Source organism: Haliaeetus leucocephalus, unplaced genomic scaffold (genome assembly GCF_000737465.1).
Source record: "Haliaeetus leucocephalus isolate CR32 unplaced genomic scaffold, Haliaeetus_leucocephalus-4.0 Scaffold751, whole genome shotgun sequence".
Taxonomy (NCBI): Eukaryota; Metazoa; Chordata; class Aves; order Accipitriformes; family Accipitridae; genus Haliaeetus; species Haliaeetus leucocephalus.
Window position 1 is genome coordinate 3,837,855 of NW_010973187.1, and position 27,975 is coordinate 3,865,829.

The following is a 27,975-nucleotide window of genomic DNA, read 5'->3' on the forward strand; positions in this document are numbered from 1 at the left end:
CTTTTTTTGCTGAGAGGGAAAAGAGTACCTTCTTTCTGACAGTATCTCAGGGGGGATCTACTGATTATTGAAGATGTGTTATTAGTGTATAAGTTTAAAATAGATGGTCTTTTGGAGACATGCAAATCGTAAATTACAATGGTTGCTGTAATTTTATGACCTTGTCTCCCCAGGGTACTTTGGAAGAGACTGTGTTGATGTATGTAACTTGAACCCATGTGAGCATGTCTCCACGTGCGTGCACAAACCTAGCTCATCCCATGGCTACACCTGTGAATGTGGACAAAGCTACTATGGACAGTACTGCGAGAGCAAGTAAGAGAATTATTTTTGTTCTTGGTTTCTTGACCCTTCCAGGTAGCTCTTCTCCTAAGGCAGCAGTCCTCCCACTTCCTTTTCTGCTTCAGTTAGCTTTCCTGTTAAAATCTGAGTGTTCATAGTGGATGGTATTTGCAGGCTCCCTACCCTTGGGCACTACTAAACTCTCTTCCCAGAGACCAGGCAAACTTCCATATACTCAGGGGCCACTTTTCTTCATCAGCAGCTCGGGGTCTCAACCATGTTACACAGCACTGCAGCTGACCTGTACCTTGTGGCGGCCTTGGCCTGAGTTTGCTCTGCGTCTCTCCTTCAGCTCCCCCAGCACGCACACAGAGCGATGCACTCAGTTAGGTGGCCTGTGACCAGAAAAAATGGCTTTGCAGTTTGGGTCCAGTCCGTGGGCTGGCAAAAAGCCATCTCTTCTGGGACAGTCTGGGAGGCCTATGTCCTGTTGCTGTGTGGGAGAAACGTGCCGATTCCCTCGTCACTGGCTTCCTGGTCTCAGATAAGCATTCAGCAACCAGCCTTATCCCAGAGGCGGCACTTTGATTTACTGTAATATGGGCCATTCATGATGTGCAAATGAAGTGCATTTGTCTGCCCATTTAGGAATAGCTCATGTGATGTTTCCATCCCTTTGAAAACCGCAAGCTTCTTCCTCCGCCTTTTGTTGTGTGGGCTTGCAAATGTTGGCCGTGCTGTTGCCAGATTCGTCTTTCATTCCTCTGGATTAGCGACGCAGAGACGTTGTCCCTTGTCATTATCTGCTGACATCGTGTCAAGTGCAGCATTGTGGTTTTCCGTATTATAAAACATAGAAGTACAAACCTGGCAATTACCATGAACAAAATTCTGCGTGGTCTTTGAAACAGACAGCAAACAGCTTTGCTTTCCTAACATGAGCAGCAGGGAGGGGATTCCTTGTGCGTTATGCTGATCAGGCTATTGCCTGATCCTTCAGGCTATTGCTTGACGAAGACTTCCAGCTAGCAGAGACCCTGGTCACTGCCCCTTCCCAGCGCTCTCCTTGCCAGCACTAGTATTGGGGGATCTGTGGGACAAACTTGCTCAGAAGCTCACCCAGAAGAAACAGAACCAACAAAAATGAGGGTTATCCTTCAGCAGGGGTGGCATGTGGGTTGCTGCACAGCCTCCAAAGAGCTGCGCTGCTTCATTCATAGTCTGAATCATAGTCTTTGATTCATAGTCTGCATCAAAGCTGCCACCTTTCCCTCTTCCATGTTGCCAACCACATGTGTCCTCCTCCTCCTACCCTGTGGCAGACCAGGGCTTTTCAGACCCTGCAGTGAGCTGGCTGAGAAAGCCAGGTTGGCTGAAAGTAGTGACTTTTCTTTGTAGGGTGAGCTTGCAGCCAGCTTTGCACCTGAGCTGGTGTCCCCACAGATTGGACAAGCACTGCTGCCCATGGCACGTCTGGGACAGGAACCCATAGGGATAGGGGAGTGGGATATAAAGTACTGGGGAGCTGTACCCCAAAGCTGTTTGTGGCAGTAGGTAAACCAGGGCACGGGCTCAGCGCTGCCTGCAGTTGCCTGAGCTGTTGAAGTGCTAGCACAGCTCAACACAAGCTGTCCAGCCTGCCCCAGCCAGCGCTTTCCACAGCGGGGGACTGGGGCTGGTGGAACTGGGACCATTTCCGTTAGGCAGCCTGGGGCCCCATCACCCTCTGCCAGAGGAAGGGGCACTTCATTTGCTCATACAGATATACACTCCTTTTAAAGATGAGTCGGTCTTGAAAACATTTAGAGAAGCATTCCCTCTAGGGTTTCGTGGCACTGATATTCTTTATTTTCTTTTATTATAAAGTATATATATTTATATATATATTGCTGGCTGCTGCAGTGGGATATATTACACTCTATAAGCTGATGGGAGTTGAGTGCAGATTTGGCCCAAAGCAGTTCTGTCCCATCTTTTAAGAGGAAACTTAAAAGAACTTTCTTTCCATTTGATTTTCTTTCATAGGATTGACCTGCCTTGTCCCAGAGGCTGGTGGGGAAATCCCATCTGTGGCCCATGTAATTGTGAGACTAGTAAAGGGTTTGATTCTGACTGCAATAAGACCAATGGAGAATGCCACTGCAAGGTAAGCAAAAGAAACCAGTCTTAAGTCAAAATTTCTTTAGTTTAAAAAGTAACTATAAGTGAATATCTGAGGCAAAGTACACACACTTGTGCTTTGTATCATATGTATATGTGCTCAGTGTAGTTAAAACTTTACCTAAAATATTTTGCTGGCACCGCCCTTCACAAAATCGTACTGTGCAGCTCTTATCTTACTTGCATTTGGAAAGCAAAACTGAGAGGATGAAAGCCTGGCTCTGATCTCTCTGAAGTGCAGCCTGGATTATCGGGGGAGATCAGACCGGGGTGCAGAGGAGTGCCGGTGGTGGTTTGTGTATCACAAGTGAGTAATAGCCATGAAACAGCTCAGGCTAGCTGGGTGAAGCTCTCCCCTGTGCAGTGGCCAGCAAAAGGCCTAGCAGCTGGAGAGAGGTAAATAATAGAGAGGCTAAATGCTTTCCTCAGTGCCAGCTCTGTGGAGTTTAAGAGGAATTTGCTGTGGACAGACAGAGGACACGGGAGGGGAGGTGCCTCCCTCCTGAAGTTTCTACAAAGGACTTCTCACAATAGGTTTTACAATAGGTTTGAATGACATCAGAGGAGCTGGGCCTGTGCAGACCGGCGGCAGTGAATCTGGCCCCGTACTCCTTTCTGAAATGCCAGCAGGACACACAGCAACTGTTGCGTTAAATCAAGTCAGTGGGGTGCCAGCACCATGCTCTTGTGCAATCGCGTAACGCCTCAGATCAAAAGCATCTACAGATGCGATTTGAATACGTGATCATTGGTTGCTCTCCACCCTGTACACGAAAAACAAACGGACAGCGCAGGAAGTTCGTTTCCTTACTGGCTTGTTAGTGCCATACAGGAGTAGAATTGCAAAGCAGAGGAAACTAAAGATCCTCCAAGACGACATTTGCTGGGCACTGGCAGCAAGTACACGAGGAGTAACGTGGGCCCTCCGCCCCCACTGCAAATGGTGGTCCAAACCCTGGGTCTCTGTGGCACAGGGCAGCCCAGCCATCCCCCGCAGCGCTCAGCTCTGCCTCTGCGCGTTGCCTGGGCCAACAGCACACTTCCCATAGTTATTACATTTTCTGTTAAAAGTAATATTGTTATTATCCCGTGCTTTTCAAAATCAGCCCTTTCATGATGCACGTGCTGCTGGTGCCGGATTTCAGAAATGCGAGCAATTTGGAATATAAGTCAAATACCTTGTGTCTATCGTTTTGTTTTTTCCAGGCAAATTACTACAGGCCCCAGAGCAGTGACACCTGCTACCCCTGCGACTGCTTCCCGTCCGGCTCCCACACACGCGCCTGTGACATGGAGACAGGACAGTGTCCTTGCAAACCTGGCGTCATAGGGCGGCAGTGCAACCGCTGCGACAACCCGTTTGCTGAAGTAACCGTGAAGGGCTGTGAAGGTACCTCCTGTCCAGCGAGCGCTGCCGGTCAGGCGGGCTGTGGTCTCAGGACCAGGGCTGCTAGCAGCGGGCGGGGGGGGTGCGCAGCGGTGGGCATGCAGCTGCATCCCGGGGCACGCGTGAGCCCAGCAGGCTGGCTCCAGCAGGCGCGATGGGAGCTGCAGCAGCCTAAACGTGCACCCCTCCTCCTAAGTCTGTGCCGGTATGACTCACGGTGGCTGGGGAAAAATAAAAAAGCTCCTATTTCTTTAATTTTCATCAAATGGAAATATAGCAAGCTTAGGGGGGGAGAGCGAAACGCTAATCCCAATTTTACTTGAAACCTGAGTTCATCTGGTAGTGCAGCGTTGTATTGCTGTGCTGCAGCTGGAGGCCGGCGAGAGCCCTCTCGCCTTCTCACAGCCCACCACGGCTGTGCCACGCGCCCGGTGACCCCTGCCTTTCTTCCCCGTCCTGCCCATCCTGCCTTCCCTCTCACTCACCCACCCTCCTCCGGTGATCAGCACAAAGCTGCTGCAACAGCCTTCTCGCCAGAGTGTGGGTGAAACGAAGGAGAAACATTTTCCCACAATAAAGGAGCCGCCAGAGATAGGCAGAGCCAAAATCCAGAGCCCCATAATCATCCTGAGCTCTCTTCTGCCTGTACCTGTCTGCCTGCACTGCTGGATAAGGAGCAGCTGATGGGTTACAGCTTAGAAGGCGCTGCAGAGGACGGATATCCTGACGGAGCTTGGGAATTACAGGAAGGTCCTTTAGGCAGGTTGAAATATCTCCTTTTTGTGATTTTTATCTTGTCAGAAAAATTACATCATTTCTTTTTCCGCTTTCAGTAATTTATAATGGCTGTCCCAAAGCTTTCGAGGCTGGTATTTGGTGGCCACAGACCAAGTTTGGCCAGCCAGCTGCTGTGCCATGTCCTAAGGGATCAGTGGGTAAGTTCCCTGGGTAAAACATTAACTACTTTATCTACATGCCTGTCTGAGGGGAAAAATAAGAGAAAAAACACCGTGTACATAGGGAATGGCATTAATTCATTGGGTCTGGAGATTACAGCATAGCTCATGCATATCACAAGCAGAAAAGTTTAGCTAGCTGAAACTCAAGAACTGTTAAAATACATTTGGAATAGTAGCAGTAAATAAATACAAAAGTGCAGCAGGTAAACGTATAAAGAACAGAAATTCTGTATCTGTCTTTTCAAAAAAGCACAGTCCAGTTTTCTATTTTATGTTTATCAAGCAATTCTTACACATGTAACTTCTAGTTTCTAGTGATTTGTACCTGTTCTTTAGCGATACAGCTCCTCTGGGCAAAGATGAAATGAGGAAAATTGTTTACCTGATGATTGCTTTACTAGCGTTGCAGGCTAATAAAGTTCAGAGTTACAACAGAACTCACATTTTTCCACCCAATATCCTTTCTCTAACCCATAAGTCAGAGAGCTGAAAAACGCATTTTATAAAGCACGTGAGCTGTGTTGTTTTGTACAGAAGCAAATGACAACCTGCTTTTTCATGCATGTCCCTGAAAACATTTATCAGATTTTTGACAACGGAGTTCACAATCTTTTCCGAAGGCTGTTCTGCGGGAAGTGAAACCTCTGTCTCATTTCTGGGCCTGGTAACTCTCTGCTGCGAGTGCCCCTCAGGGTCAATGAGTTATAAATGGTATGTGACTTCCCCAGATATTACTGAGGGGAGGTCACTGCCTGTAGGTGTGCAGAAGATTTGTGGTCAACCAAGCTCCTGTTCTGAGGATTTTAGGAGATAGAATTGATTATTATTTTTTAGGTGAAGAATATTTACATTATTAAACAGTATAAAGTTGAATTAAAATAAGTTTTCTGCACTGTTCTTGTGGTTGACCCAAGTGTCCTTTCTAGTAAATAGGCTAAAAGGCAAGGGTACTCACTGGAATTGCATGTTTTAAGTGAATTTTACAGAACATTCAAAAAAAGTAAGCTTTGTAATAATGAATATTCAGACTAAGAACCTGAGGCTTAATTGTATTCACCTAATCATGGAAGAGAAGTAATGTAATTAGATATTGTTAAATTAATTATAATTCTTATTTAGATACTAGTAATTAAATGGCTTAGGCACATGCAATATGTTATGTGCAAGTTAACTAGCACAATGTAAATTTTACATTTGATAACTTGCAATTCACTGTGAAGTATCCACAGCCAAGAATCACGTTTTAAAATTATTTGACAAATAGTACAAAATAATAGCCTAAATTAAACAGTAAGCTGCTCACAGACCATTCACAGGTGGCAAAAGGCAATTATACGTGTTGGCTGAAGTGTTTACCACACGCAGCATGCAAAGGTGCTAGCATGTTTTGACATGAAGACAACATTTTCCAGGATGTCTTCCTATATAGGCTGTCGCACAGAAATCTGAGCAGGGATGTTTTCAGAAACATTTAGGAAGTGTACAGTCTTTCTCATATTTGGTATAAATAAGTCGCTGAATTCATTTGAGAACATTAAGGCAGTGAGGATGAGAGCAATTGGGCAGATCTTGAAGCTTGCCTAACTCTTCTCTAAAGCCTGAGGAAAACGATTCATGAAGATTAGTAATCTTTAACTTTCCTCTCTTGCATAGCTCCAAGAAACTTGAAAATGTAGGAAATCTGAAAGTCTAGGATATTTGAAATCTGTGAAGATTTACCCAGCACAGTTCAGAACATTATTTACCATTTACCATTAACGTTGTTTCCTTCAGGAAATGCGGTTCGCCATTGTAACATTGAGAAGGGCTGGCTGCCCCCTGAGCTTTTCAACTGCACCACTAGCACTTTTGTTGATCTAAAAATCATGGTAAGCTGTGTTTTCTCATTTTTGCCTTTATTTTGTAACTGATTATCAATTCAGACTCCGGTTTGATATCCCTGCACTCCATCTTTTGACTGAGTCCTTGAACCCCCTCATTTCCCATCAGGACCCTTGTGCTTTTCTGGCTCTCAGTTACATTTTCCATTGAGCTGTCCTGTCAACCCTTTCTCAAGCCAAACACCATTTTGATCAAACAACTCCCTTATGCCAAAAATCTCTAAATGATGATTGTATTTGTAACTAGAATGAAAAAAAAAAGATACATCATTGGGGTTTTTCTTCCTTCTTGTCTCTGATTCAGAATGAGAAGTTACACCACAATGAGACCAAGCTGGATGGAGACAAAACCATACGGATCGTGAGAGTGCTGCAGAATGCCACCAAACACACACACAGCTTATATGGCAACGATGTGAGGACAGCTTACCAGATGATGATCCGGGTCCTCCAGTATGAGAGCCAGCAGCAAGGGTTTGACTTGGCAGCCACGAGGGATGTGGAATTCAATGAAGTAAGAGAGATACTATATACTGTGCTAAGCCTTTACAGTTCCCCTTAAAAGTTTTATGGCAATGGATAATTAAATTTGTCTTTGACCAAGATGGAGCGAGTATCATGTAATTGCTTAATCCGTTTCACAAATGAGTCAGTCTTCTCAACTTAGAATCAAAGTTGGTTATGCATGTGTGTATGCACACATATGTGTGTGTAATACAAATACCATAGAAAGTGTTGTTATAATAAATATCATCATAGTAACAACCAAAAGCAAAATTCCCCAAATGAAAAAATAATCAAGCTGATGTGTTATTCCTGGGCAAAATAGTTTTGTATACCATATTCAGTTTTGTTGGAAAACCTGCCTGATGTGATCATTTTCATTTAAATGTGCAGTGAACTAACTCTGAGCCAGTTACTGACTCTGAAGGTTTCTTATAATCCAGTTTGGAAACACTCGAGGCATGTTTATTAAAGATTTGGTACATTGAAAGACACTCCATGCTGTATTGATATTTTAAGTGATGCAGACATATACAAAAACGTGTGCCAGAAGGCTTCTGCTAGTCAGAGCATTCATGAAAGACCCAGTTATTACCAAAGACCTGACCAGGTCTAGAGAACAAGCTGTAGCACCCTCCCTATCTGGGGGAAACACATAGCTGTGGTGAAAAAATGTTAGATGTGGAGGAAGTTGGGCGTTTTCTGTGGTCTGAAAATGTGAAGGTTGGATGACTGATGTCAGGGTCATAGAGGTCTCCTCATTGCCATGTGTGCTGCAGGGTACTGCTGTCCACACTTGTCAGTTGTATTTCCAAGATCCTAACCATGGCACAGCACAGAGTCCAGGCTAAAACATCCTCCTGGACCTGTGCTAGCAGAGCCCAGAGCTTGGGCACCAGCGTAGGGATGCTGGAACAAACCCTCCATGGGCCAAGACTGGACTCTGTGCTGGCCAAAGGTGGCCTGGCTCCCTTTGAAGGTGTGCTACACCCAGCTTGCTGCTCACAGTACTCTGGGAGGACCAGCCAGGCCAGGCAGACTTTGGGGTGAACCTGGAGACCCTGTGCAAGGCCAAACTGCACCAGGAGAGGAATTTCCTAGGGAGGTGGGAGCAGGAGGAAATGTGGCTGAGAAAATTCTTCAGTCTTGGGCTGTACGGTCAACAGAGAGCAGAGAACTTCTGAAACGTATAACTTTTCAGGTGCACCAGATTTTAAGAGTGTTTCATTTCCTAAGGAGACACTGTGCTGACAAACTTGTACCTTCAGGCTGTGGAGTGAATGAATTCCCCCATTCAGATCTTGAGAAGGAAGTTCAGTTTTAGCATGTTTTGTTAAGTAAAAATAAGAACAATAAGCAAAAAAAAATTGATTTGGAAACCTCTGCTTTAATTTATTATTCACTGCACTTGGCACTGAAACTCATATAGGTGGTGTTTTCAAGAACTCCCTAAATATTTTTAGGATAGGTCAAGAATTTGAAAACTAATCAGTAAAGCTCATGGAAAAAGGAGGTAACATCCTAGGCTGAGGGAGCACAAGGACAGAAGGATTTTTTTTTTTTATAGTCTCAGGCAGAAGCCTGAAAAATAGGTAATAAAACAACATAAATAACATTCACAAACACCAAGGAGGCCTGGTACCAAGTACAGCATGTGTCTCCTGCGTTCCTGGAGAACCGTGTATGGCTTCTCACCCTAGATAAAGGTAGTCATAATGGCAGCCTCTTTTATCTCAAATACATGCTTGCAACCTCAGACAATACTTAGAGAATACACCGTCTTCCCCATCTGCTTCTAAATGAAGCCTAAATATTTGTCTTGGCTATTTCAGAGCTTGAGGTGATTAATTCCTACCATCATTTATGCAAATTTTACCTTACTTAGGAATTATGTTTTGACACAACAGTGTAGTTCTTACGTACAGCAAGATTAAAAACTTACTAGCACCTTTCCCATTTAAGCCATTTAACACTCTCTTTTGGGGTCTTCTTCCATTCAGCCTGAGGGTCCCTTTGCACATTCTTGTAAGAAAGGGCAGAAGGGCCAGGTCCTCAGCCAGAACTTCCTTTTTAACACCATTTGCAAGCAACATAAAAATGGGGGGAGAACAACACGATTTAAGTTTTCCTATGTAATTTCAAGTTTGTATATGCAAGTTAATATTCGCTGTTGTCATTGTTCACCATGTAATTTGTCCTAGTTATCCAAGAATCAACAAAGTTAAAAAAAATCAAAAGAGAAAGCAATATTGCTATCTATGGCTTTCTTTTGATTTTTAACATATCACATTATTCTGATTTCTCTGGGGGAGATCTTCAGTGTAGGTACCAAGCGCTTTGCTTTTCTTGTCTCTCGTCTCTCCAAGACGAAGAAAACATGGTTAGGTTTTCCTTCTGCTTTTTCTTGCTAGGTTCCTGTCATAAAGGGGAAAGAAAGTAGGCAGTTCTCTTGCAGCCTGCAATTTTGGCTTACTTTGCTCATAAAAAGTTTGGAGGGATTTGCTTTATGTAACAAAAAAACCTCAGGGTGAGTAACTGGTGTGCATATTTTCATACGGCTGCAGTAGAACATGCCTGCATTAACATATTTCATTATACACTCACCTGAGGCAGTAATGCCAATCATTTTCAATATTCCTCACTTGAAACCCAGCGCTTTGTTTGCTTCATAATTTAGGCTTGTACTTTGTTTCTCAGAATATTATCAAAGTGGGTAGTGCTCTACTGGATCCCAGCAATAAGGAGCACTGGGAGCAAATTCAGCGAACAGAGGGTGGCACGGCTCATCTGCTCAGGCACTATGAGGAATATTTCAACAACGTGGCCCAGAACATGAAGAAAACTTACATGAGACCTTTTGTCATTGTCGCCACTAACATGAGTGAGTATCTGTGTTGAAAACTGCCATTTTGTATTAGAGCTTTAAAAATGTGCTGGATAGAGGTTCTAGCTATTTGTTTTAGTAGTACCCACTGAGAAACAGCATACTTGGATTTTCTAATCTGATCAGTTCATTCATTTCAAGTCAATTGAGCCTTGATCCATATCTCTCCGTTGCCATGGGGGCCTCCTGGGAGATGTCTGATCTGTTTTCCCTCTGGACCATGCCACTGCTCCGTGCGGCATTTTGTTGAGCCACAGTAGTGTACAGATGGTCGGAAGGACAAAGTTTGCAAGTAAAGGTAATGCATTTTGAGACCACCTAGTACAGTTGAACATAGTAGATCCCATTTTAGAAAGAATCACACCACCACCACTTGAAGAATTACCGCAGTACAAAAGAAACCCTGCTATTGATCGTATACCTCTGATTTTCAGAATTTTCAGTATTTTTTCAGAATCACCCACCCAAGCCTTCAATTGCCCTCCCAGCCTTGCAAAAACCCATCATCAGAGCAAAATCCTTGGGGTCCAAAATATCCTTAGAATCATAGAATCATTTAGGTTGGAAAAGACCTTTAAGATCATTGAGTCCAACCATTAACCTAACACTACCAAGTCCACCACTAAACCATGTCCCTAAGCACCAAGTCTACACGTCTTTTAAATCCCTCCAGGGATGGTGACTCAACCACTTCCCTGGGCAGCCTGTTCCAATGCTTCACAACCCTTTCGGTGAAGAAATTGTTCTTAATATCCAATCTAAACCTCCCCTGGTGCAACTTGAGGCTATTTCCTCTTGTCCTATCACTTGTTACTTTGGTGAAGAGACCAACACCCACCTCACTACAACCTCCTTTCTGGTAGTTGTAGGGAGCGATAAGGTCTCCCCTCAGCCTCCTTTTCTCCAGAGTAAACAACTCCAGTTCCCTCAGCCACTCCTCATAGGTCTTGTGCTCTAGACCCTTCACCAGCTTCGTTGCCCTTCTCTGGACACGCTCCAGCACCTCAATGTCTTTCCTGTAGTGAGGGGCCCAAAACTGGACACAGTGCTAGAGGTGCAGCCTCACCAGTGCTGAGTACAGGGGGACAATCACTTCCCTAGTCCTGCTGGCCACACCATTGCTGATATAGGCCAGGATGCTGTTGGCCTTCTTGGCCACCTGGGCACACTGCTGGCTCATGATCAACTGGCTGTCAAGCAACACCCCCCAGGTCCTTTTCTGCCGGGCAGCTTTCCAGCCACTCTTCCCCCAGCCTGTAGCGTTGCATGGGGTTGTTGTGACCCAAGTGTGAGACCCAGCACTTGGCCTTGTTCAACCTCATAGAGTTGGCCTCAGCCCATCGACCCAGCCTGTCCAGATCCCTCTGTAGAGCCTTCCTACCCTCGAGCAGATCAACCTTCCCTCCCAACTTGGTGTCATCTGCAAACTGCCCAAGGGTGCGCTCAATCCCCTTGACCAGTTCATTGATAAAGATATTAAACAGAACTGGCCCCAATATTGAGCCCTGGGGAGCACCACTTGTGACTGGGTCAGTGTCTAAACCGAGAAGGAAACATCAGACGTACCAAGACACCTTCCCCACCTGTCATAGTAAATGCCTCCTCTGAACAACGAATAGCAGCTCCTGCACTTGCAGGACTGTGGTGTACTTCACAGGTGTCCCCGCGGTACACGGGCAAGTGAATCACAGCAACCACAGCCTGGTCGGCATCTTTCCCCCTTTTCTCCCCTGCCCTCTCTATTTCATTTTCTCCCCAGGTACCAACAGTCTGAGCTGGTCTGATGTTGGTGATAGTCCTGCTCTGAGTGGGAGGTGAGACTGAGTTGGGTGACCTTCAGAGGTCCCTCCCAAGCAGCGTGCTGTTTTTTCTTTCAGAGGTGGTCTAAATTGTTATCAGCCTGAACTTGTATTTACCTTTTCAAGCTTCAGCTTTATTTTCAGACCTGAAGAAGGGCTCATGTGCCGAAAATCTTTATTTTCCCAACTACACCCATTGGTGTAAGAAGTGAATTTCCCCTTGCCTACAAACTTTGTCCTGAGAGTGCTTCCTGTCCACAGTCATAGGGGCATAAAAAGCAAAGGCATGAGACAGTCAAGCTACAAAGTTATAAAGTCCTGCATCAGCTCCAGGGGGGAAGGATTATTGTTGAACTAAGCCAAACTGATATACTTTTGATTTCTGTTTAATAAACCAAAACGAAATATTTCCTTTTGATTCAGGACTATCAGAATCAAAATACTTCTATCCTCACACTCAGAAAAAAAGTCTGCTCAGTATTTTAACTGAACTGAGATGAAAACAAATCCAGAATTTCTTGCAGGTTGTAAATCCTGATTTTTTTCAACCAGTTCTTCCTGAGTAAAGAGGCATGAGCTTGGGAAGGATGAGGCAACTCTGGCCTGAAAGGGGTCTGTTTTCTTTTGAAAAGTTTTTCCAGGTGAACATGGTGTTAACGGAGTTTCCTAATGGCCCATCTGGGAGTTATTTAGAGACTAGGAAAGGAATGGGAATTTGCAGATCTTAACTTGGATATTTCTTCATATAGAAACTTGCAGTGGATCACAGCTTTTGGTGTAGGGTTACCCCCAGGACTTCCAGCTTCTCACTTTTATTAGAACTTCTAAATTGGCACTCAATGACTTCTCTTAAATGGGAAAGTTCAAGCCAACTCAGCTGCTTTTAAATATTTTGGCAGTTAAACAACAGGCAGAGCTGATGAGGTGAGCCAGAGAGAAACTGCTAGTGTAGAGGAAGGAGAACTGGAGGACTAAGGAGTAGTCCCAGGTAAAATCCAGGTTATTTTCTTTGCTTAGCTGACTTTGCAATTTAACAGATGTAGAAGAACTATATTTATGAAGCAGCAGATTTAGCCTTCCCAACAAGAAGCAAGTCTGAAATTGGAACATGCCACTTCTATATTTCCAATGTTTGCAGCAGTGTTTTCATAGTATGAGATACTGTCCTGTGAATCCCTTTCCACTGCAAAATAAATTTATAATTTGATAAATGTAACATAATGCTGACACGTGAGCTTATAGTTGTCATTTAAGGTATCGATTGAGAGAAATTAAATTTCACTTTTGTCTTTCGGGGTTTAAAAGTCTTCTCTGCATCGTGCAGATATTTTAACCTTTCAATCATGTTTCCTTTTGTCACAATATCATATCTGAAAGCATTGAAGTTAATTTTATGGGAAACTTTTTTTCCCCCAGTTATTGCTGTTGACATCTTTGACAAGTCTAATTTCACGGGAGCTAGAATACCACGATTTCATGAGATTAAAGAAGATTATCCAAAAGATCTGGAGTCATCTGTTGTCTTCCCTGATACTTTGTTCAGACCTTCAGACAGGAAAGGTAAAACCCTTCTGCTGCCATTCGGAGGGCAGTTTTGACTAGCTCCCAAGAAGCATGATTAATCCTCACGAAGCGGAGTGGTACTAGGGTGAGAGCGGGGCGACCATCTACACAAGCGAACGTTATTTAGGGATGGAGCAGCTGCACATACTTCTGAGGCATTTTGCCTGCCGGCAGTGACAGGAGCATGGGGGGCTGCGTAACTGGCTGTACCTGCCTGTCAGGTCTCGCTCGCGGCCCCTCGAACCGCCCCATCAATGCGAGAGAAATGCTCTGCCTCCGTTCCCACCAGCATTGGATGGGACGGCTGCCTGGAGCCTGCAGCCACCTTCCCCCGGTCCCTGCAGAGATGGAGGGAGGTGGTGTGAGAGATGGAGAATCCAAATCTGGGAGCAGAGCTGTGTTATCAGAACTAGACAGTAAATAAAAAGTCTTGAGCTGCGCAGGGACATGGGTGATGAGGGAGAATACTTGGGGAAATACTTGCTTCCCAGTGTCTCTGAAGAGATTGCTGAGAGGAACCACAAGTTACCGTGGGCAAGGGAAGAGAGAGAGAGGGTAACCCAAAGTGCAATAATTATACACATACCATGGCTGTATATCCTCCGAATGGGGAAGTAGTAACACTTTTGAAAACAACACATAGTAATTAATAAGCTAATACAACTTCATGACTTTTTCCTCAGAAACAGGGCACCTGCTTGTATGCTTTGTATCTTTTCTGTAAGAAAAAAGGGAATGTGAATTTTAAGAGATGCTGCCAAAATTGAAAGCTCATTATATGACACAATTAGCAGGGAGAAATCCCATGTGACCAATTGGTGTATTCATAACACTAGCTTTGCCATATACAAAGGCACATGCAATTTAATAGCATATGTATTGTTTTAATGTTCTCCTTAAATCATGCACAGAGTATTTATATACTTATGGATCTTCTAGCTTAGAAATGGCTTATTTTCTAGCTAGACTAAATGGTTATTCATGGTTCAATGGTTATTTGATTATCGGCTGTATAACTATGAAATATGCTAAAATTTTACTGAAAATATCAAACATAACATTAGCATTATAAGCCTAGAGTTAAACCAACAGTAATATTTCTGTATCTTTGCAAAGCAAAATTCACAATTTAAATGGTAGCTCCAAAGTTGTGTGGAAATAATTTAATATTTGTGTTAATTCCATAGCAGTGCCTACAATGAAGCCTTCAAATCAAAAATTATCCTCTAAAGTGAACGGTGATGCACTAAGCCCTGAGAGTGCTTTTGCAAAGAGAAGGAAGCGACACCCAGATGACTCAACACATCATACTGTTGCCATGGTCATTATATACCGATCCCTGGGACACCTCCTGCCAGAAAACTATGATCCTGACCGAAGGAGCTTGAGGTAAACTTCAGATCTGTTTGTGAATTGTGCAGATCCCTTCTTCCACTTGCTCTGAGTGTGCAGGGGAGACAGAGCTGCTTTTATACTGACCAAATGTCATCTGTGCTGCAGTTGTCTCCGCAGTACTGTCTCTTCTTCTTCTCTGGCACACTGTGGGAGAATAACCATGTCAGTAGTGCCAGAAGCTTTTGGAAACACAGCTGTGTGGAAGGCAGATTCTACTACCTACTTTGCTTTCTGAGTGGAAGTGTCTGGGAATCTTTTCTTTTCAGAACCTACCAAATCAGTGCTTTGCATTTTAATGTTCAGATCGCTGTGCAATTTTTCTCCTTCTGCAGATTGCCAAATCGCCCTATTATTAACACACCTGTAGTGAGCACAGCCATTCACAGTGACGGGGAGCTTCCTCCCAACTTGGTGGAAAAACCCATCATAGTGGAGTACGCCATGCTGGAAACAGAGGAGAGAACAAAGCCCGTCTGTGTCTTCTGGAATCATTCCATCACGTATGTCTCCTGCTTGCTTTAGGGCTGTGCATGGCAACTGTCTCAGTAGCAGAGAAGTTCTGCCCAGGAAGATAATTCTGGAGGAAAACCCTTTTTGCTCAGTTTATTCAACTGGCAACTGATTTCTGGTGGAATAGAGCCATGTAGTCATTTCCCACCAACCTGAGAAAAATGAAAATAATCATCGTAACTCCTCAAACAAAGGATTAGCCGTGTGGTTTTTAACAAACACAGTGCCATCATGTCTTTCTGCAGGGTTCAATTTCACCTAGAAATAATAAATCCCACAATCTCCTTGTATTTGCTTCTGATTTTTTCCCACAGATGTGTATCTGGACAGGCATGGTCCGATGCCAGTGCCTGAATTCATGACTCATCTGAGGTCCCTAAGTCAGGACTCTCATTGCCCCATGCCCTCTTTTTAGGACAGCATCTCCAGGAGATGATTCAGTTCTCACATGGACTGAATCTTCTCCTGTTACACTGCAGTGACTATGGACAGAGTCCATGGCAAGGAGGCACCCACCCTTGATGCCAGGGCCAGTGTAAAAAAATTACAAAACCAAGTCTTCATGTTGGTATAAAGGAGGTCTGAGGTTTTGCAGATAAAACTATATGAGTAAAGATTATAAATTTTTTAATCTTGAATTTTTAAATCAAAAGTCAACCCAAAGACAGTTCTACTGATAAGAAGCAACTTACCTTTCATTCCATCAACTATTATGGATTTGCTTTCATTTATTTTAGTGAAAAATTGGTGGGAGAGGAAATACTTTCTTTGGGACCTTAGACCTTTTCCAGTTGATAGGAAGCAATCGTAATACATAAGCAGAACATAAGGAGAGAGTATTTGACTCTCTAGGAGGGAAGTGTGAGGGAAAGGATAAAATATTCTGAAAATGGTTCATTTGGGTCTTTTGTATTCAGTAAAATTAAAGATACAGACATATTTTTCTTGAAAATGTGAAAAATGTTAAGAACTGTATATGCTTGTAAGTGTTTTGTTGGGTTCATGGCACTGTGGAAACAGCACAGTCCTGTTGGATATATTTCAAGAGTGTGGATAAAACAAAAGAAAATGTGTTGAGAGGTAACTACATGCTCTGCATGTTATGATTTCACAATATGGTAACTATCACATATATAATGCAATTTTCAGCCGTAAAACCAGGTATATAGTGAGAGGATATTGTCTGCCCAGGGTATGAGGAATAGCTGTTACTTGTTTCCTAATAACCCAAAAACTCTAGTAAACCTATGGAAAAATCCATTAAAAAGCAATATCCTGTGCTGGAAATAAAAGAGCAAACTAACCTAGGAAGTGTTTGCCTCCTAGTCAAAAGCTTCAGGAGATTATATCATTGAAAGGATCGAAGAAGCAACAGAAATCTGTTATGTTCGCAATAATAAAGTACTCCATTTGCCTGCATGTAAAGTAGTGTACTTGCTTGTATGTACAGATGATTCTGCCAATTATGAGGGAATGGCAAGTCCTTTTTCATAAATTTTTAAACATTGTATGGGCTTGAATAACTCATTAGTTCTAAAGTGATTCATCTATTAGCTATTTGCTGGCAACTTCAATGGCATTGTTGTCTGTGTTACGTCTTCCTGCAGCCACAGTTGAAAAGCAGCTCTTAAACTGCATGTAATGAAAGCATTTTTAAAAAGTGAGTACTTTTCAAGAGAAAGTTATATTAAAACTTTTTAATTAATATTTTATTGCTGCATGAAAAAGGATGTCCTGTCATAGCTAATTAAAAACTCTTTCAGTAACTACAAGACTATTTTTGTTACTCATTAACTTCAGAATAGAATAATTAATATTGATACAGAATAATTTCTGAAGTCGCTGGAGTTAACCAAGGCTGCACAGGGAAGAATTCTTAAGCGAGCAGTTCCTCCCCAGTGTTAATACAAGAGATCTCCTGATATGAAATATTTACTGGTTTTAACCTTTTCTTGTGTACTTTTCAGAGGAACACTATAACGAAATCATATTACTGCTGAAACATATTTCACATAAGAGCTCTACAAGCAGTGTCTAGATCTAGGGAAATAGAGATGGCTCAAAAACATGTATCTCTCTGTGATTTTGGTATTTTTTACCTTTGTTACAGCCAGTTTGCTCTGTGCAATTGCTTCCCCATATTGCTTGTGTGGTCACTGACCCAAAAGCTAACTTTTTTTTTTTTTTTTAAACTCAAAACAGATTGTTATAAAACCACCAAATCTGGCCAGCAAAGCCAGCTGTCATATCAGAAACTACTTCAACTGTAGGCTTTTTAAGTTGATGATACTCTTTCAGGCAGGTGACAGCTATAAATATTTCTGTCTTGGTACTTACAGTCCTCTCTGGTTGTGGAGCAAGAGCTGCCCTGGAGAGCAATAGCAGCGGGAGGTGAGGCGAGATCAGAGGACGGCTCTCAGAAATGCCTTTTTTCCCTGCAGGATTGGTGGGACAGGTGCCTGGTCCTCCAGAGGATGTGAGCTGTTTTCCAGAAACCAGAGCCATATCGCTTGCCAGTGCAACCATATAACCAGCTTTGCCGTCCTGATGGACATTTCGAAACGAGAGGTGGGTGATGTCAGGCTCATGATTTTTGAGGGCTTTTGTTTTCGAGGGCTTTGGTTTTCAAAAGCTTTGATTCAGAGCTTGAGCTTGAGCTTTGAGCATGACTCAGAGCATCGTCAGTGGATCAGTCCCATGTTGCAGTGTGTCAGGAGTGCATTGCCCTATGACTGACAGCACTCACCGTTGGGTCTGCTGAAAGGAGCTTCTTACCTGGTTACTGCACCCTCTGGGTGCTGCCCCTACACACTCGACATGTTGAGTGACTTAAGAGGTGGCGTTGTCCACTCCTGTTGGTCCTAAAGCAAATCTGTATATTAACTCAGTAGTAATGAAAACATTGACATTGCGAGTAGTAGATTTGATCGGAGGGAAAGGAAGGAAAAACTCCCAGAGGTCCTGTTAGTCTGTCTTTCTACAGAATGGGGAGGTGCTTCCTCTGAAGATCGTCACTTACACAACCGTATCCATCTCGCTGGTGGCTTTGCTGATCACCTTCATACTGCTGGTCCTGATCCGCACACTACGTTCCAATTTGCACAGTATCCACAAAAACCTGGTGGCTGCCCTTTTCTTCTCTGAGCTTGTCTTTCTTATTGGAATCAACCAGACTGAAAACCCGGTAAGAGTTACTCTGCTTCTTGCTAGAGTTGTTGTCAAGCTTTAAATCAGGGGGTTCATATTGCAACTTCTACCTGCTCCCATCTGTTTCACTTTCTCTTCTTCTTTACTTCTGCTTGGCCTCAACAGTCATTTGAAAAACATCAGACTTTTAATATATTCTTGTGTGTTTTATGTGATTAATAGCAATGCCAGGAGACAGGACTATATCTTATTTTCAGAGAATATATGACAGCAGCCCTGTTAAAGGCTTGTCCCAGGAACTGAACCCTGAATACTGATTTCTTCCTTCCTTTCTATCAGTATGTTTTCTGTCTTGCTTTGTCTGTTCAGTAGGAGGCTCTCCAGTTTCTCCTGCAGCAGGTACCTCACAAGCCCAAACGGCTCCTGGTGTTGACTGGTAGGTCGTTAACTATGTGTTGCTGTGCAGGTGCTAATATGCATGTTGCACACCCGCCATGGCCATTCTGGAGAAGCCACTTGCCAGGCATGGGACAGCTTGCTACATCCAAGAATCAGTAGGAAACCTGTCGCTTTGCTTTGTGCCTTCCAGGCACAGTGATTGTTGGCTTCAGCCCATCATATCTGTTGCCAAAGCTTAGTGCAGGCACCTTAAGCGTTGTGCATGTCAAGAAACCCAAGCTATGAATGGACTGAATATGAGATATACGCCACACATGAAGTGTGTATGTTCTGTTCCTAGGACCTCATTGCTATCTTAACTATGTAGCATTGTATGTAGTATTGCTGCAGAGTCTCAGTAGTACCCATCTCAAAAGTCATGATTGCCATGCAGACAGGTAGGAGACAAGCAGGCAAGGGTTCCAGCACTGCCAAGCTTCACAGTCGCCTGTACCAAACAGGCACTAGACAGATGGGGGATGACATGCAGTAAAAAGTACGTCCTTAACAGATACGAAAAATATTCAAAATGTTAGCGTAGGGATTATCTGAAGGCTCTGAAGAAAATTTATTATCTAGAAATCCAGTACTGTACATGTTTCAACCTAAATTTTTGAGAGGCAAGTAAAATCTTGAGATGAAAACACACCAAAAAAAAAAAAAAATTAACCATGCTGTTTCCACATTGTCCAAGCAGCAGAAATGGGAGAATATGCCTACATTCAATGAGTATCATCGCTGTTATGGTAATTACACCATGGTGTCTAACCACACAGCCTCACTTGCTATATAACTTAAGCCAAAAGTGTCACACTGGGTTCTAATATCCATTTAGCCATAACATACATTTTAGAAAGTATCTGACCTTGTCTAATTTCAGCTTCCAGTAACTGAGTGCTGTCAAGACCTTTTCCTAGGAAATTTGAAAGACCTCTCTTATAAAAATAATCTTCCCAGGAAGCCTCTGTTCAATAGTATTTCTTTTGGAAAACTAAATAAAATTAAGCTGCTTAAATACTTCAGTTTCTAAGATTCAGGTTACTCTGTTGCCATTTTTCTGGATTTTATTCCCCCACTTTACCTTTTGAAAAGCTGTGAATGCTAAACTGGATAAAACTTTCCAGCTGGTAGTGTCACTTCCAGTCCCATATCCCGATATTCCCCTGATCAGGAACTCCGCTTCCGTATCTGCTGCTATGGTGAGATCTGACCTGCCATCTGGGATATGGTCTCATGTCATGTGTGACCCATGTTGTCTTCGTTTCATAATATACAAGTTTGCATATTAAAATAACTTTGCTCAGATGAACTCACCTTGCCAACTGATCCACAGCACTCCATGTAACTTGACCTTTCCCATGCCTTCTTCAGCACACCACTCATTCTTCACTGCATTTCACTAGCAAGGAGTTTATACTCTTTCAGTTCTCCAACATGAATACTGAGGAGCAGGGGGCCAAGCCCACATCCCTGCAGAATCTTACCCAAAATTATGCAGTAAATGATGGCTTCTCATTTCCAGATTCCTTTCATAGTATCATGAAGCACCAAGCAAAGGTTTATAAGAGTAGTAAACCAGTTCATAACAGCAATATGACAAATACTAATGGTCATACTTGGTGAGATTGTTCTCTTTTGCTCCTTCTCATTTTCATGCTTTGGGGCTCATGGTGTGATCGTGTCCTGTACTGTTACCAGGACTCAGTGAAACACCCCAAACCTTTAACCTACTTACAAAGATCTTTAAGTTACAGAATATATTTCAAACACCAGAAAGCCTCTCCTTACAGCCTACCCACTCAATTTGAGAAGTTAGGAGGGCTGTAAGCCATGTCTGCTTGAGACAATTATTCATCTGTCCGTATGGAATGAGAGTTGTCTAACGAGTCATGCACTGATGAACATAAAGAGGTAAAGAATGCTGGAGCACAAATAATGCTGCGCTGCTTGGCACCCAGCCTGCTCTTTATGGGTTTCTGTAAATTAACAGTCACATTTCTGGGTGAGGTTTTAATCTTTCCCTGGACTATTGATAGAAAGTGATTTATTTTCTTTCTTTTTTCTTACCTGAAAAAGGTAATGTTCAGGGCAGCAGTCTACTCATATGCATGTGCGAGTAGGAACAAAAAAAGCCCTGCTTACATAGAGGGAAGAAAGGTCTTTTATTTGGTGAGCTACATTTTCAATAACACTTGGTGTTATAATAAAGCTGATGCAGTAAGTGAATCCAGAAAGTTGGAGGTCTTTGTATGATTCCTTCACTCAGCAAAGTTAAACAGGGAAACTTACATTTCTGAGCATTATACCATGAAAAAACACTAAAAAGTCATGCCAAAATCTGAAAGCGGGGTCAGTGCTGCATGGGAACAAATGGTTCCAAAACACAATGTAAAATATTTTGAAACAAAAATTGAATGCTTACATAAAGTGCTCTTAATTCAAGCTTATCAGCAGATCCTTGGCAAAATCCTTTGCTTTGCTTCTGAAAGGAGAAGGTTAATGGTGAGATTTCAATTCAGTTGTCAGATGCTTGTGGTCATTACTGTTTTCACCCATCAAACTGTTAAGTCGGGAGGGAGAGCTGGTTACCAGATACTACAGAAGTGCAACTCTGAAGGTGAGAGGTTTCAAGGTGGCCATTCGGTCACAAAGATGACTTCAGCTACCAGTTTGCCCACTGTAGCTGTTACTCCTAGTCACACTAAGGACCGAGTCTCTTTATTTTCAGCAGGTCCTTCATTTTTGCTGCTCTCAGCCTGGCAGAGCTGAGCGGTCCACTTTGTGCTGCTGATACAGGATAAAAACCAAATCCAAACCTGAGACTGGAAGCTCCAGATTCCCCTTGTTCCTAGCCGAAGATGTGAACTACCCAGCCAGCACTAGCCTGCTTTCTTTTTGTCCTCATGACTTTTGTGCCTGACTGCAAGTAGCACAGCCTCAAGAGGAGGGTAGAGCTGAGCATTTCTGGACACAGAGTATCCTACAGCCTGGCAGTTAGGGCAATTTTCTGCAGTGGACAAGAAGGGGGTTAACACCCCTGCTCAAGCCAGGTAGAGCCTAGAAGCCACTCTCCCGCTTTGTAGTCAAATACTCTGATTTCAACATTAGGTAAAAGATTGATCTGGGGAGTAGGTGGTGACCTACTTCTGGCTGCATCATTTTAATCCAGTGGTAATGGCCAGGCATCCTCCATGACGTGTTGAAATATAGATGTGCAAGGTCTGTAGGGTTCATCGGTGCAGGACAGAACTGCAAGTACAAAAGAGATGGCCACTGCCTTACCCCATGGATGCATCCATGCTTTTGCTTCTCAATTTTATTTTATTTTTTTAAAAGAGTCCCAGGAGCTGTAGATGGAACAGACCTTTTCAGACATATGACACAGACACATGGGGCAAAATGGTCTGCTGATCTGATCTTAGATCATGAGATCACATCGAATTTTGCCTGTTTTTGGGACAGACATTTCATTTAACTGATAAGAAAATTCCTGAGAGAAAGACTGGATTTCTTTGGTTAAAGTCTACAGATCATCCATTGCTCATGTTCAGCACGTTCACTTTTCCTGGGCTGAAGCTTCATGGATTTCTGTCTCCAGATGTGAAGTTTTTCAGAGCAAGAAGGACTTTCTTAGGGACTAGTCTGAAACTGAAGACCTAAGATCTTCTCACACCTCCCCTCCACCTCTGCCAAACACAAGGAGAGTTTCTTTTTTATCTACTAATATCAAGCACAACACGTGGTCTACTTTAAAACAAAACAAAACTGTACCAAAATAGCACACTTCCTTGGAGAGAGATATCTCTCCTGCTGGCAAGAATGAAGTAGCAGAAAAACCTATAGCATGGCCCTTGATGTGGAAACGGGAGACACTGAGTCAGTGCAGGGCTGAGGGTGGCCATTCTCTGGAGCAATTTGTTGGCTTTGCAGTGAGACCGGTGTAGCTGATGCAGTTAAACACACTGTGGCTGAATTCAATGTACTGGCATTGTGCAGGCGAGACTCATACACGAGGCAGGGCAGAGGGTCTGCAGCCTCCCTAGGAGCATCCCCACCTCCTGCTCTGCACCAGGAGAAAGAGCCAGGAGCTCTACCAGCCCTGCCTCTCCTGTGAGCAAAAGGAATGTGGTCAGAATAGCCAAAATCCTCACCTTTGCAGCAAATATGCACAGAGAAATTAGCCACAGAAGGTGGAGGGCAAGGGCAGTGACCAAACTGCATGTTGGTTTGATAGGGTAAAGCTGAACCAGACTCAGAACGGGCCACATAATTTAAAAAAAAAAAAAAAAACAACACAAACTTTCACAATACTAACAGCTTTTCTGAAACTCTGAAAAACTTAATTAATGGCAGTATATTTGTTCTGCCAAAACCTTTGTATTACACTTGCCTTTAGCTTCACAGGGGAGCCGGTAAGTCACCAGGCTGTGATTCAGAAGAGCAACTCTAATTTCCCTGCCCTTTCCCTTCTGCAGTTTGTGTGTACCGTGATTGCCATCCTCCTGCATTATTTCTACATGAGCACCTTTGCATGGATGTTCGTGGAGCAGCTCCACATCTACCGGATGCTGACTGAAGTGAGGAACATCAACTTCGGGCACATGCGGTTCTACTACGTTGTTGGCTGGGGCATTCCTGCCATCATAACAGGTACCCTCAACCACCCCAAAACAGCTTCATTTCCCTTCCCTGCCATCTTCACTGGCCAGACTCAGGAAAGTTATCTTATCCAAGACAGCTATGGGTGCACTCAACTTCTGCTGTCACTTCAGTGTTTTCCCGAATGAGGGCAACACCAAATCATGTCTAGCAGAAGTCAGCCTGAATTTGGCAGATCTGTGTACCAAATGTCTGTTGCCTCAGTTGTTGAAGTGATATGACAGGTTTACAATAACATAAACACAATTGCACCCAGATTAAAACAGGACTTGATAACATTGCTAGGGAATAACAGTATTTTTATTTTAACAACTTCGCTGGTTGCCTTCATAAATTTTCTTTCCCTGTGCTGGTACCTCGGGATATGGACACATGGTCTCTTGGGCAGGTAGCTGCAGTGGCTTCAGAAGCAATGCTGCCCACAGGACATTACTGCCCTTCACTGGATGTTCCCATTGCCTACCCTCGACCAGCAGCAAATGCTCCCCGAAGGGGATTTCAGCAGTTCTGTTTTACTTGGCATAAAAACAAGCTAGGAATACTCAAGCAGCCTTTTACTTCATTTCAGATACAAAGGCAATAACTTCCAGTAGAGGAAAAGTAATGAAAAGCTGGAGGCAGTAATCTTTTAAACTGTTCCAGGGAGATCCACAGGAGCACATCCATCTCCGCCCTCACCATGCCTATTTTTGCAATCAGACATTTCCAGTGCTACCCTAAGCACATGGTGCTGCGTTAATTCAGGCAGACAGCTCCTCAGGAAGTGCGCTCTGCAGAACAGTTGGAACAGGGTTTTTTGGTTCAACTATTTCAGCATATATCTGTTGCCATATGGGAAGTCAGATCATAGGCAGACAGTTAACCTTTATCTAGTTACTTTTATTTTTACAGATGACAACATACTGTCAGCAATGACAGAGGTTTAGATGTCTCTCAGATCAAACAAATAGCTATCACTCATATACACTTGGAAAAATATTATGGAACAAGTTAGACTTAAAAATATATGGGGGTTTTTTTCTGTGTGACTTAAGAAAGTGTAATACGAAAACATAGCATACGTTAGTACAGTTTAGATCTCTCTCTGGAAAGCTGGTAAGTTTTTTCCATAACACCTTGTGCATAAATAATTTCTACTTCTATCAATTTATCCAGAACACAGTGGAAGGCAGAGCCCAGAAGGGTCTGCCACTCTAGACATATCCCTGGCATTTTAAATAGAAATTGTCCTTGAACTTCTAAAATATTTCAGACCTGCATAATTTTTATCAGTACATACAGGACTACTGCAGGATATTCAGGAACGTTTAAGTGCAATCAGATAATTGGCAGCGTCATTTCTGGTAGAAATGAAGTGTTATCATTAAATAGCAATAAACAATTTGCATTTCAGAACACATAACTCTTTAGAAGAATTTTGTCAGACAGATTCTCTGTTTCATGTTTAGTTTCTCTCTGGAATTTGAAATTAATTCAGACCTCAACAGCAGTATTGTGCAATCTAAATATTACAAGTACACCATTTTTACTTTTTCTACTTAGATATTGTTCTCTGTGATATAGAACTATTTTACACTTTTAAAACCACAAGTTATGGTTCCAGGTTGTGTCCTGTAATTTAATCTCTGAATCTACTGAATTTGCAGTTCATTTAAATGAAAAGTCAGGTCCCTATTACTGCAAGTCAGAGGATTTTTTTGAAACAAAGGATAAAGAAAACTAAGCCTTTAGTTTGCTCTTCCAGGTTTAGAAATCATCTGAAGAGAAAATTATTTTATCATAAATAGCACAATGTGGGATTTCTTGCCCCTGGATAACTTCATTACTGTATATATTTTAAATAAACTTCTTTTATAAATTTTAACTTCTAGTATCTAAACAGTAAAAAGGTTTCAACTTCATAACATCCATCTTAAACACAATTTCTTTTTGATTCTTTATGAGAGAAGGATTGTGTATGTTTCTTAATAGTGGAAAAGTCTAGATATGGGAAGGAATTTTAGTCTTGGACATCCAAAGGACTGTTTTGTTTTATTTGAAAGATAAATATCTAGCCCATTTCATCTTTATCATAGCTATCCTGAAAAAAAAAAATGAACCTACAGTAGCAGTGGCTTTACTCTGTTTTGTTTATTTATTTTTCTATTTTTCATGCTCAAACTGACATTCATTTCAAGCTGGGACATAGTGGTCCTAAGGCATCTGTGATGGGACCAGGCTACTTGCAGAAGGAAACCTTGACCTTTAGGCAGGGGAGAAACTTAGTAAAACATTTACATAGGGAACACTCCAACAGGGAAGAACCACATTTAATCACAGCATAGAAAAGCAAATTGCCATGAATAAAAGTAGGGTGGAAGTTGGGAGAAGGCTTACAGCCATCAAAAGAGTGTGGATCTGGAATATTCCTCCATGGGGAGCAATAGTAGAACGTTTTAAACTTGCTTTAAGCTTGCTCATTTTAAAATGTAGTTTGATCCATCTAGGAGAGGGATTTTATGACTTCCTTGCCTCGGGAGCAAAGGGCTGGATTTGGCACCGAGCAAGACCCCTCCAGTTCTGCATGTCTTCATGGCAACACACTAACCAGTTGGCATATGTGTGCAGTAACTGCTTTGCCATGGAGACTGCAGTGCTCATGTTAAAACAGGTTCTTACGTAGCCCTAAAACCAATATCCCCCAGAAAATAGCACTTTCCAAATCTGGTATTTGCTGTGAATACTAAGCAAGGCGATGAGTCAGGAGAGAGGTGAGGCTGACCCACAGTCGCCTGAGTCACGTGCAGCTGCTGAGCCCACGGGAGCTCAGAAGGGTCGAAACATGCCCCTCTGGCAGCACCTCCCCACGGCATGCTCTTGGCACACTCCTGGGATGGGTGCTGGTCCCCACAGGATGCTTGGCCATAGGACCAGCCCCCGTTCCCGCAATGTCAGTGAGCTATCACGCAGCCCGTACACTCAGTCTGCTCGGGACAGCCAGGCTGCAGCGTTTAATTGATGTGCCAAAACGATTCTCTATATTACATTGCATTGGCTTAATTCTGCCTTTGGGTAAAGTGTTATTTCACATATTGTTGACTGCAGTAAAATTTGAACCACGTACCTGAAGAGTGCAATTTGCCCTATTTGTTTAACGGACAACTTTAGGGTAGGATTTTGAGAGTGAAAAAATGTTGCTGTCTGCCAATTACTCTTAGAGCCAGATGTTTGGTCAAACTGTAGTTTAACTCCCACTAATGGGGAAATCAAGTCCTGGGAAACAGACTGTGTCTATAGAATTACATCTGTATAAAATACTTTATGGTCCCTTAATCATTTATGGCTAATTCTTTCTGGATGGCAACTGCTGAAGGGGGTGGTGGAAGGGCCAGTGGGAGCAGGAGGGAGACCAGTCCTATCTCATTCCACATTTCAGAGTAAACAGATCCAATATCCACTGCTTTGCCAAATAGCCAGTTTAATTTTCATAGACCGTAGGCCTGTACCAGATGTGAATATTGGCTGTGGGCCAGCTTTAAGCAGCAAGAGTGAAATGCAGCTACCTCTCCCTTTTTCAGTGTCTTTTCATCAAAGCACATGGGCTTCAATTCAAAAGAGGCGTTTATTAGTGCACATGAATTCTCCTTGCAGAGAACAGCACTGCCGTCAACCTTGGCCGCCTGCTTGAGTCAGGACATACGCTCAAAGCAATAGGTGCCCCTGATGTCCAGACAACATGCAGCAGCCATTTACCATATGTCATTGGCCGTAGGCCTAGTAGGGATCAATTTCGGTGTCTTGAAGAAGGAAGACCTCTGCACGTGGGGTACACCTGTCTCAAAGGGGGAAAAGTATCTTTGCACAGGAGTTAGCAGGGCTCATTGAAAGAGCTTTAAACTAGATTTGAAGGGGGAAAGGGATAAAACCAGGCTCACTAGAGGTAAGCCTGGGGGCAGCACACCAATGTTTGAGGGATGGTGTGCTAGTGAGGTCCTTCAGTCTGCCGTCTCAGTGGAGACAGGGGATGGAGAGCCATGCGACAGCAAAGACACAAGGGCTATTGATGTGTTAGAAGCCATGGAAGTGCCTGAGAACAGTCACATAGGAATTAGGGCTTCTCCCCCCAAAAAGATGAATAGCCCAACTGAAGTGCATCTACACCAATGCATGCAGCATGGGCAGCAAACAGGAGGAGCTGGAAGCCATTGTGCAGCAGGAAAATTACGATATAGTTGGAAACATGGTGGGATGACTCACACAACTGGAGTGCTGCAACGGATGGCTATAAACTCTTCAGAAGGGGTAGGCAAGGAAGGAGAGCTGCTGGGATAGCCCTGTATGTTAGGGGGTGTTTTGATTGTCTAGAGCTTAACGACGGTGATGATAGGGTTTAGTGTTTATGGGTAAGAATCAGGGGGAAGGCCAACAA

General features: G+C 43.1%; 1 protein-coding gene across 1 annotated transcript in view; it reads left to right on the top strand.

Annotated features, from left to right (window-relative positions):
• Positions 1-27,975, top strand: part of CELSR1 (cadherin, EGF LAG seven-pass G-type receptor 1) — a gene marked incomplete at its 5' end in the record, with an annotated part of 173,166 nt that overhangs the window by 133,234 nt on the left and 11,957 nt on the right. The window contains 13 exons of the mRNA XM_010581081.1: positions 174-315; positions 2,308-2,428; positions 3,649-3,832; positions 4,663-4,764; positions 6,562-6,656; positions 6,973-7,182; positions 9,870-10,053; positions 13,272-13,415; positions 14,606-14,807; positions 15,146-15,313; positions 17,765-17,891; positions 18,307-18,507; positions 23,384-23,558. Coding sequence (XP_010579383.1) covers positions 174-315; positions 2,308-2,428; positions 3,649-3,832; positions 4,663-4,764; positions 6,562-6,656; positions 6,973-7,182; positions 9,870-10,053; positions 13,272-13,415; positions 14,606-14,807; positions 15,146-15,313; positions 17,765-17,891; positions 18,307-18,507; positions 23,384-23,558 — 2,055 coding nt within the window. The remainder of the gene's footprint in view (positions 1-173; positions 316-2,307; positions 2,429-3,648; positions 3,833-4,662; positions 4,765-6,561; positions 6,657-6,972; positions 7,183-9,869; positions 10,054-13,271; positions 13,416-14,605; positions 14,808-15,145; positions 15,314-17,764; positions 17,892-18,306; positions 18,508-23,383; positions 23,559-27,975) is intronic.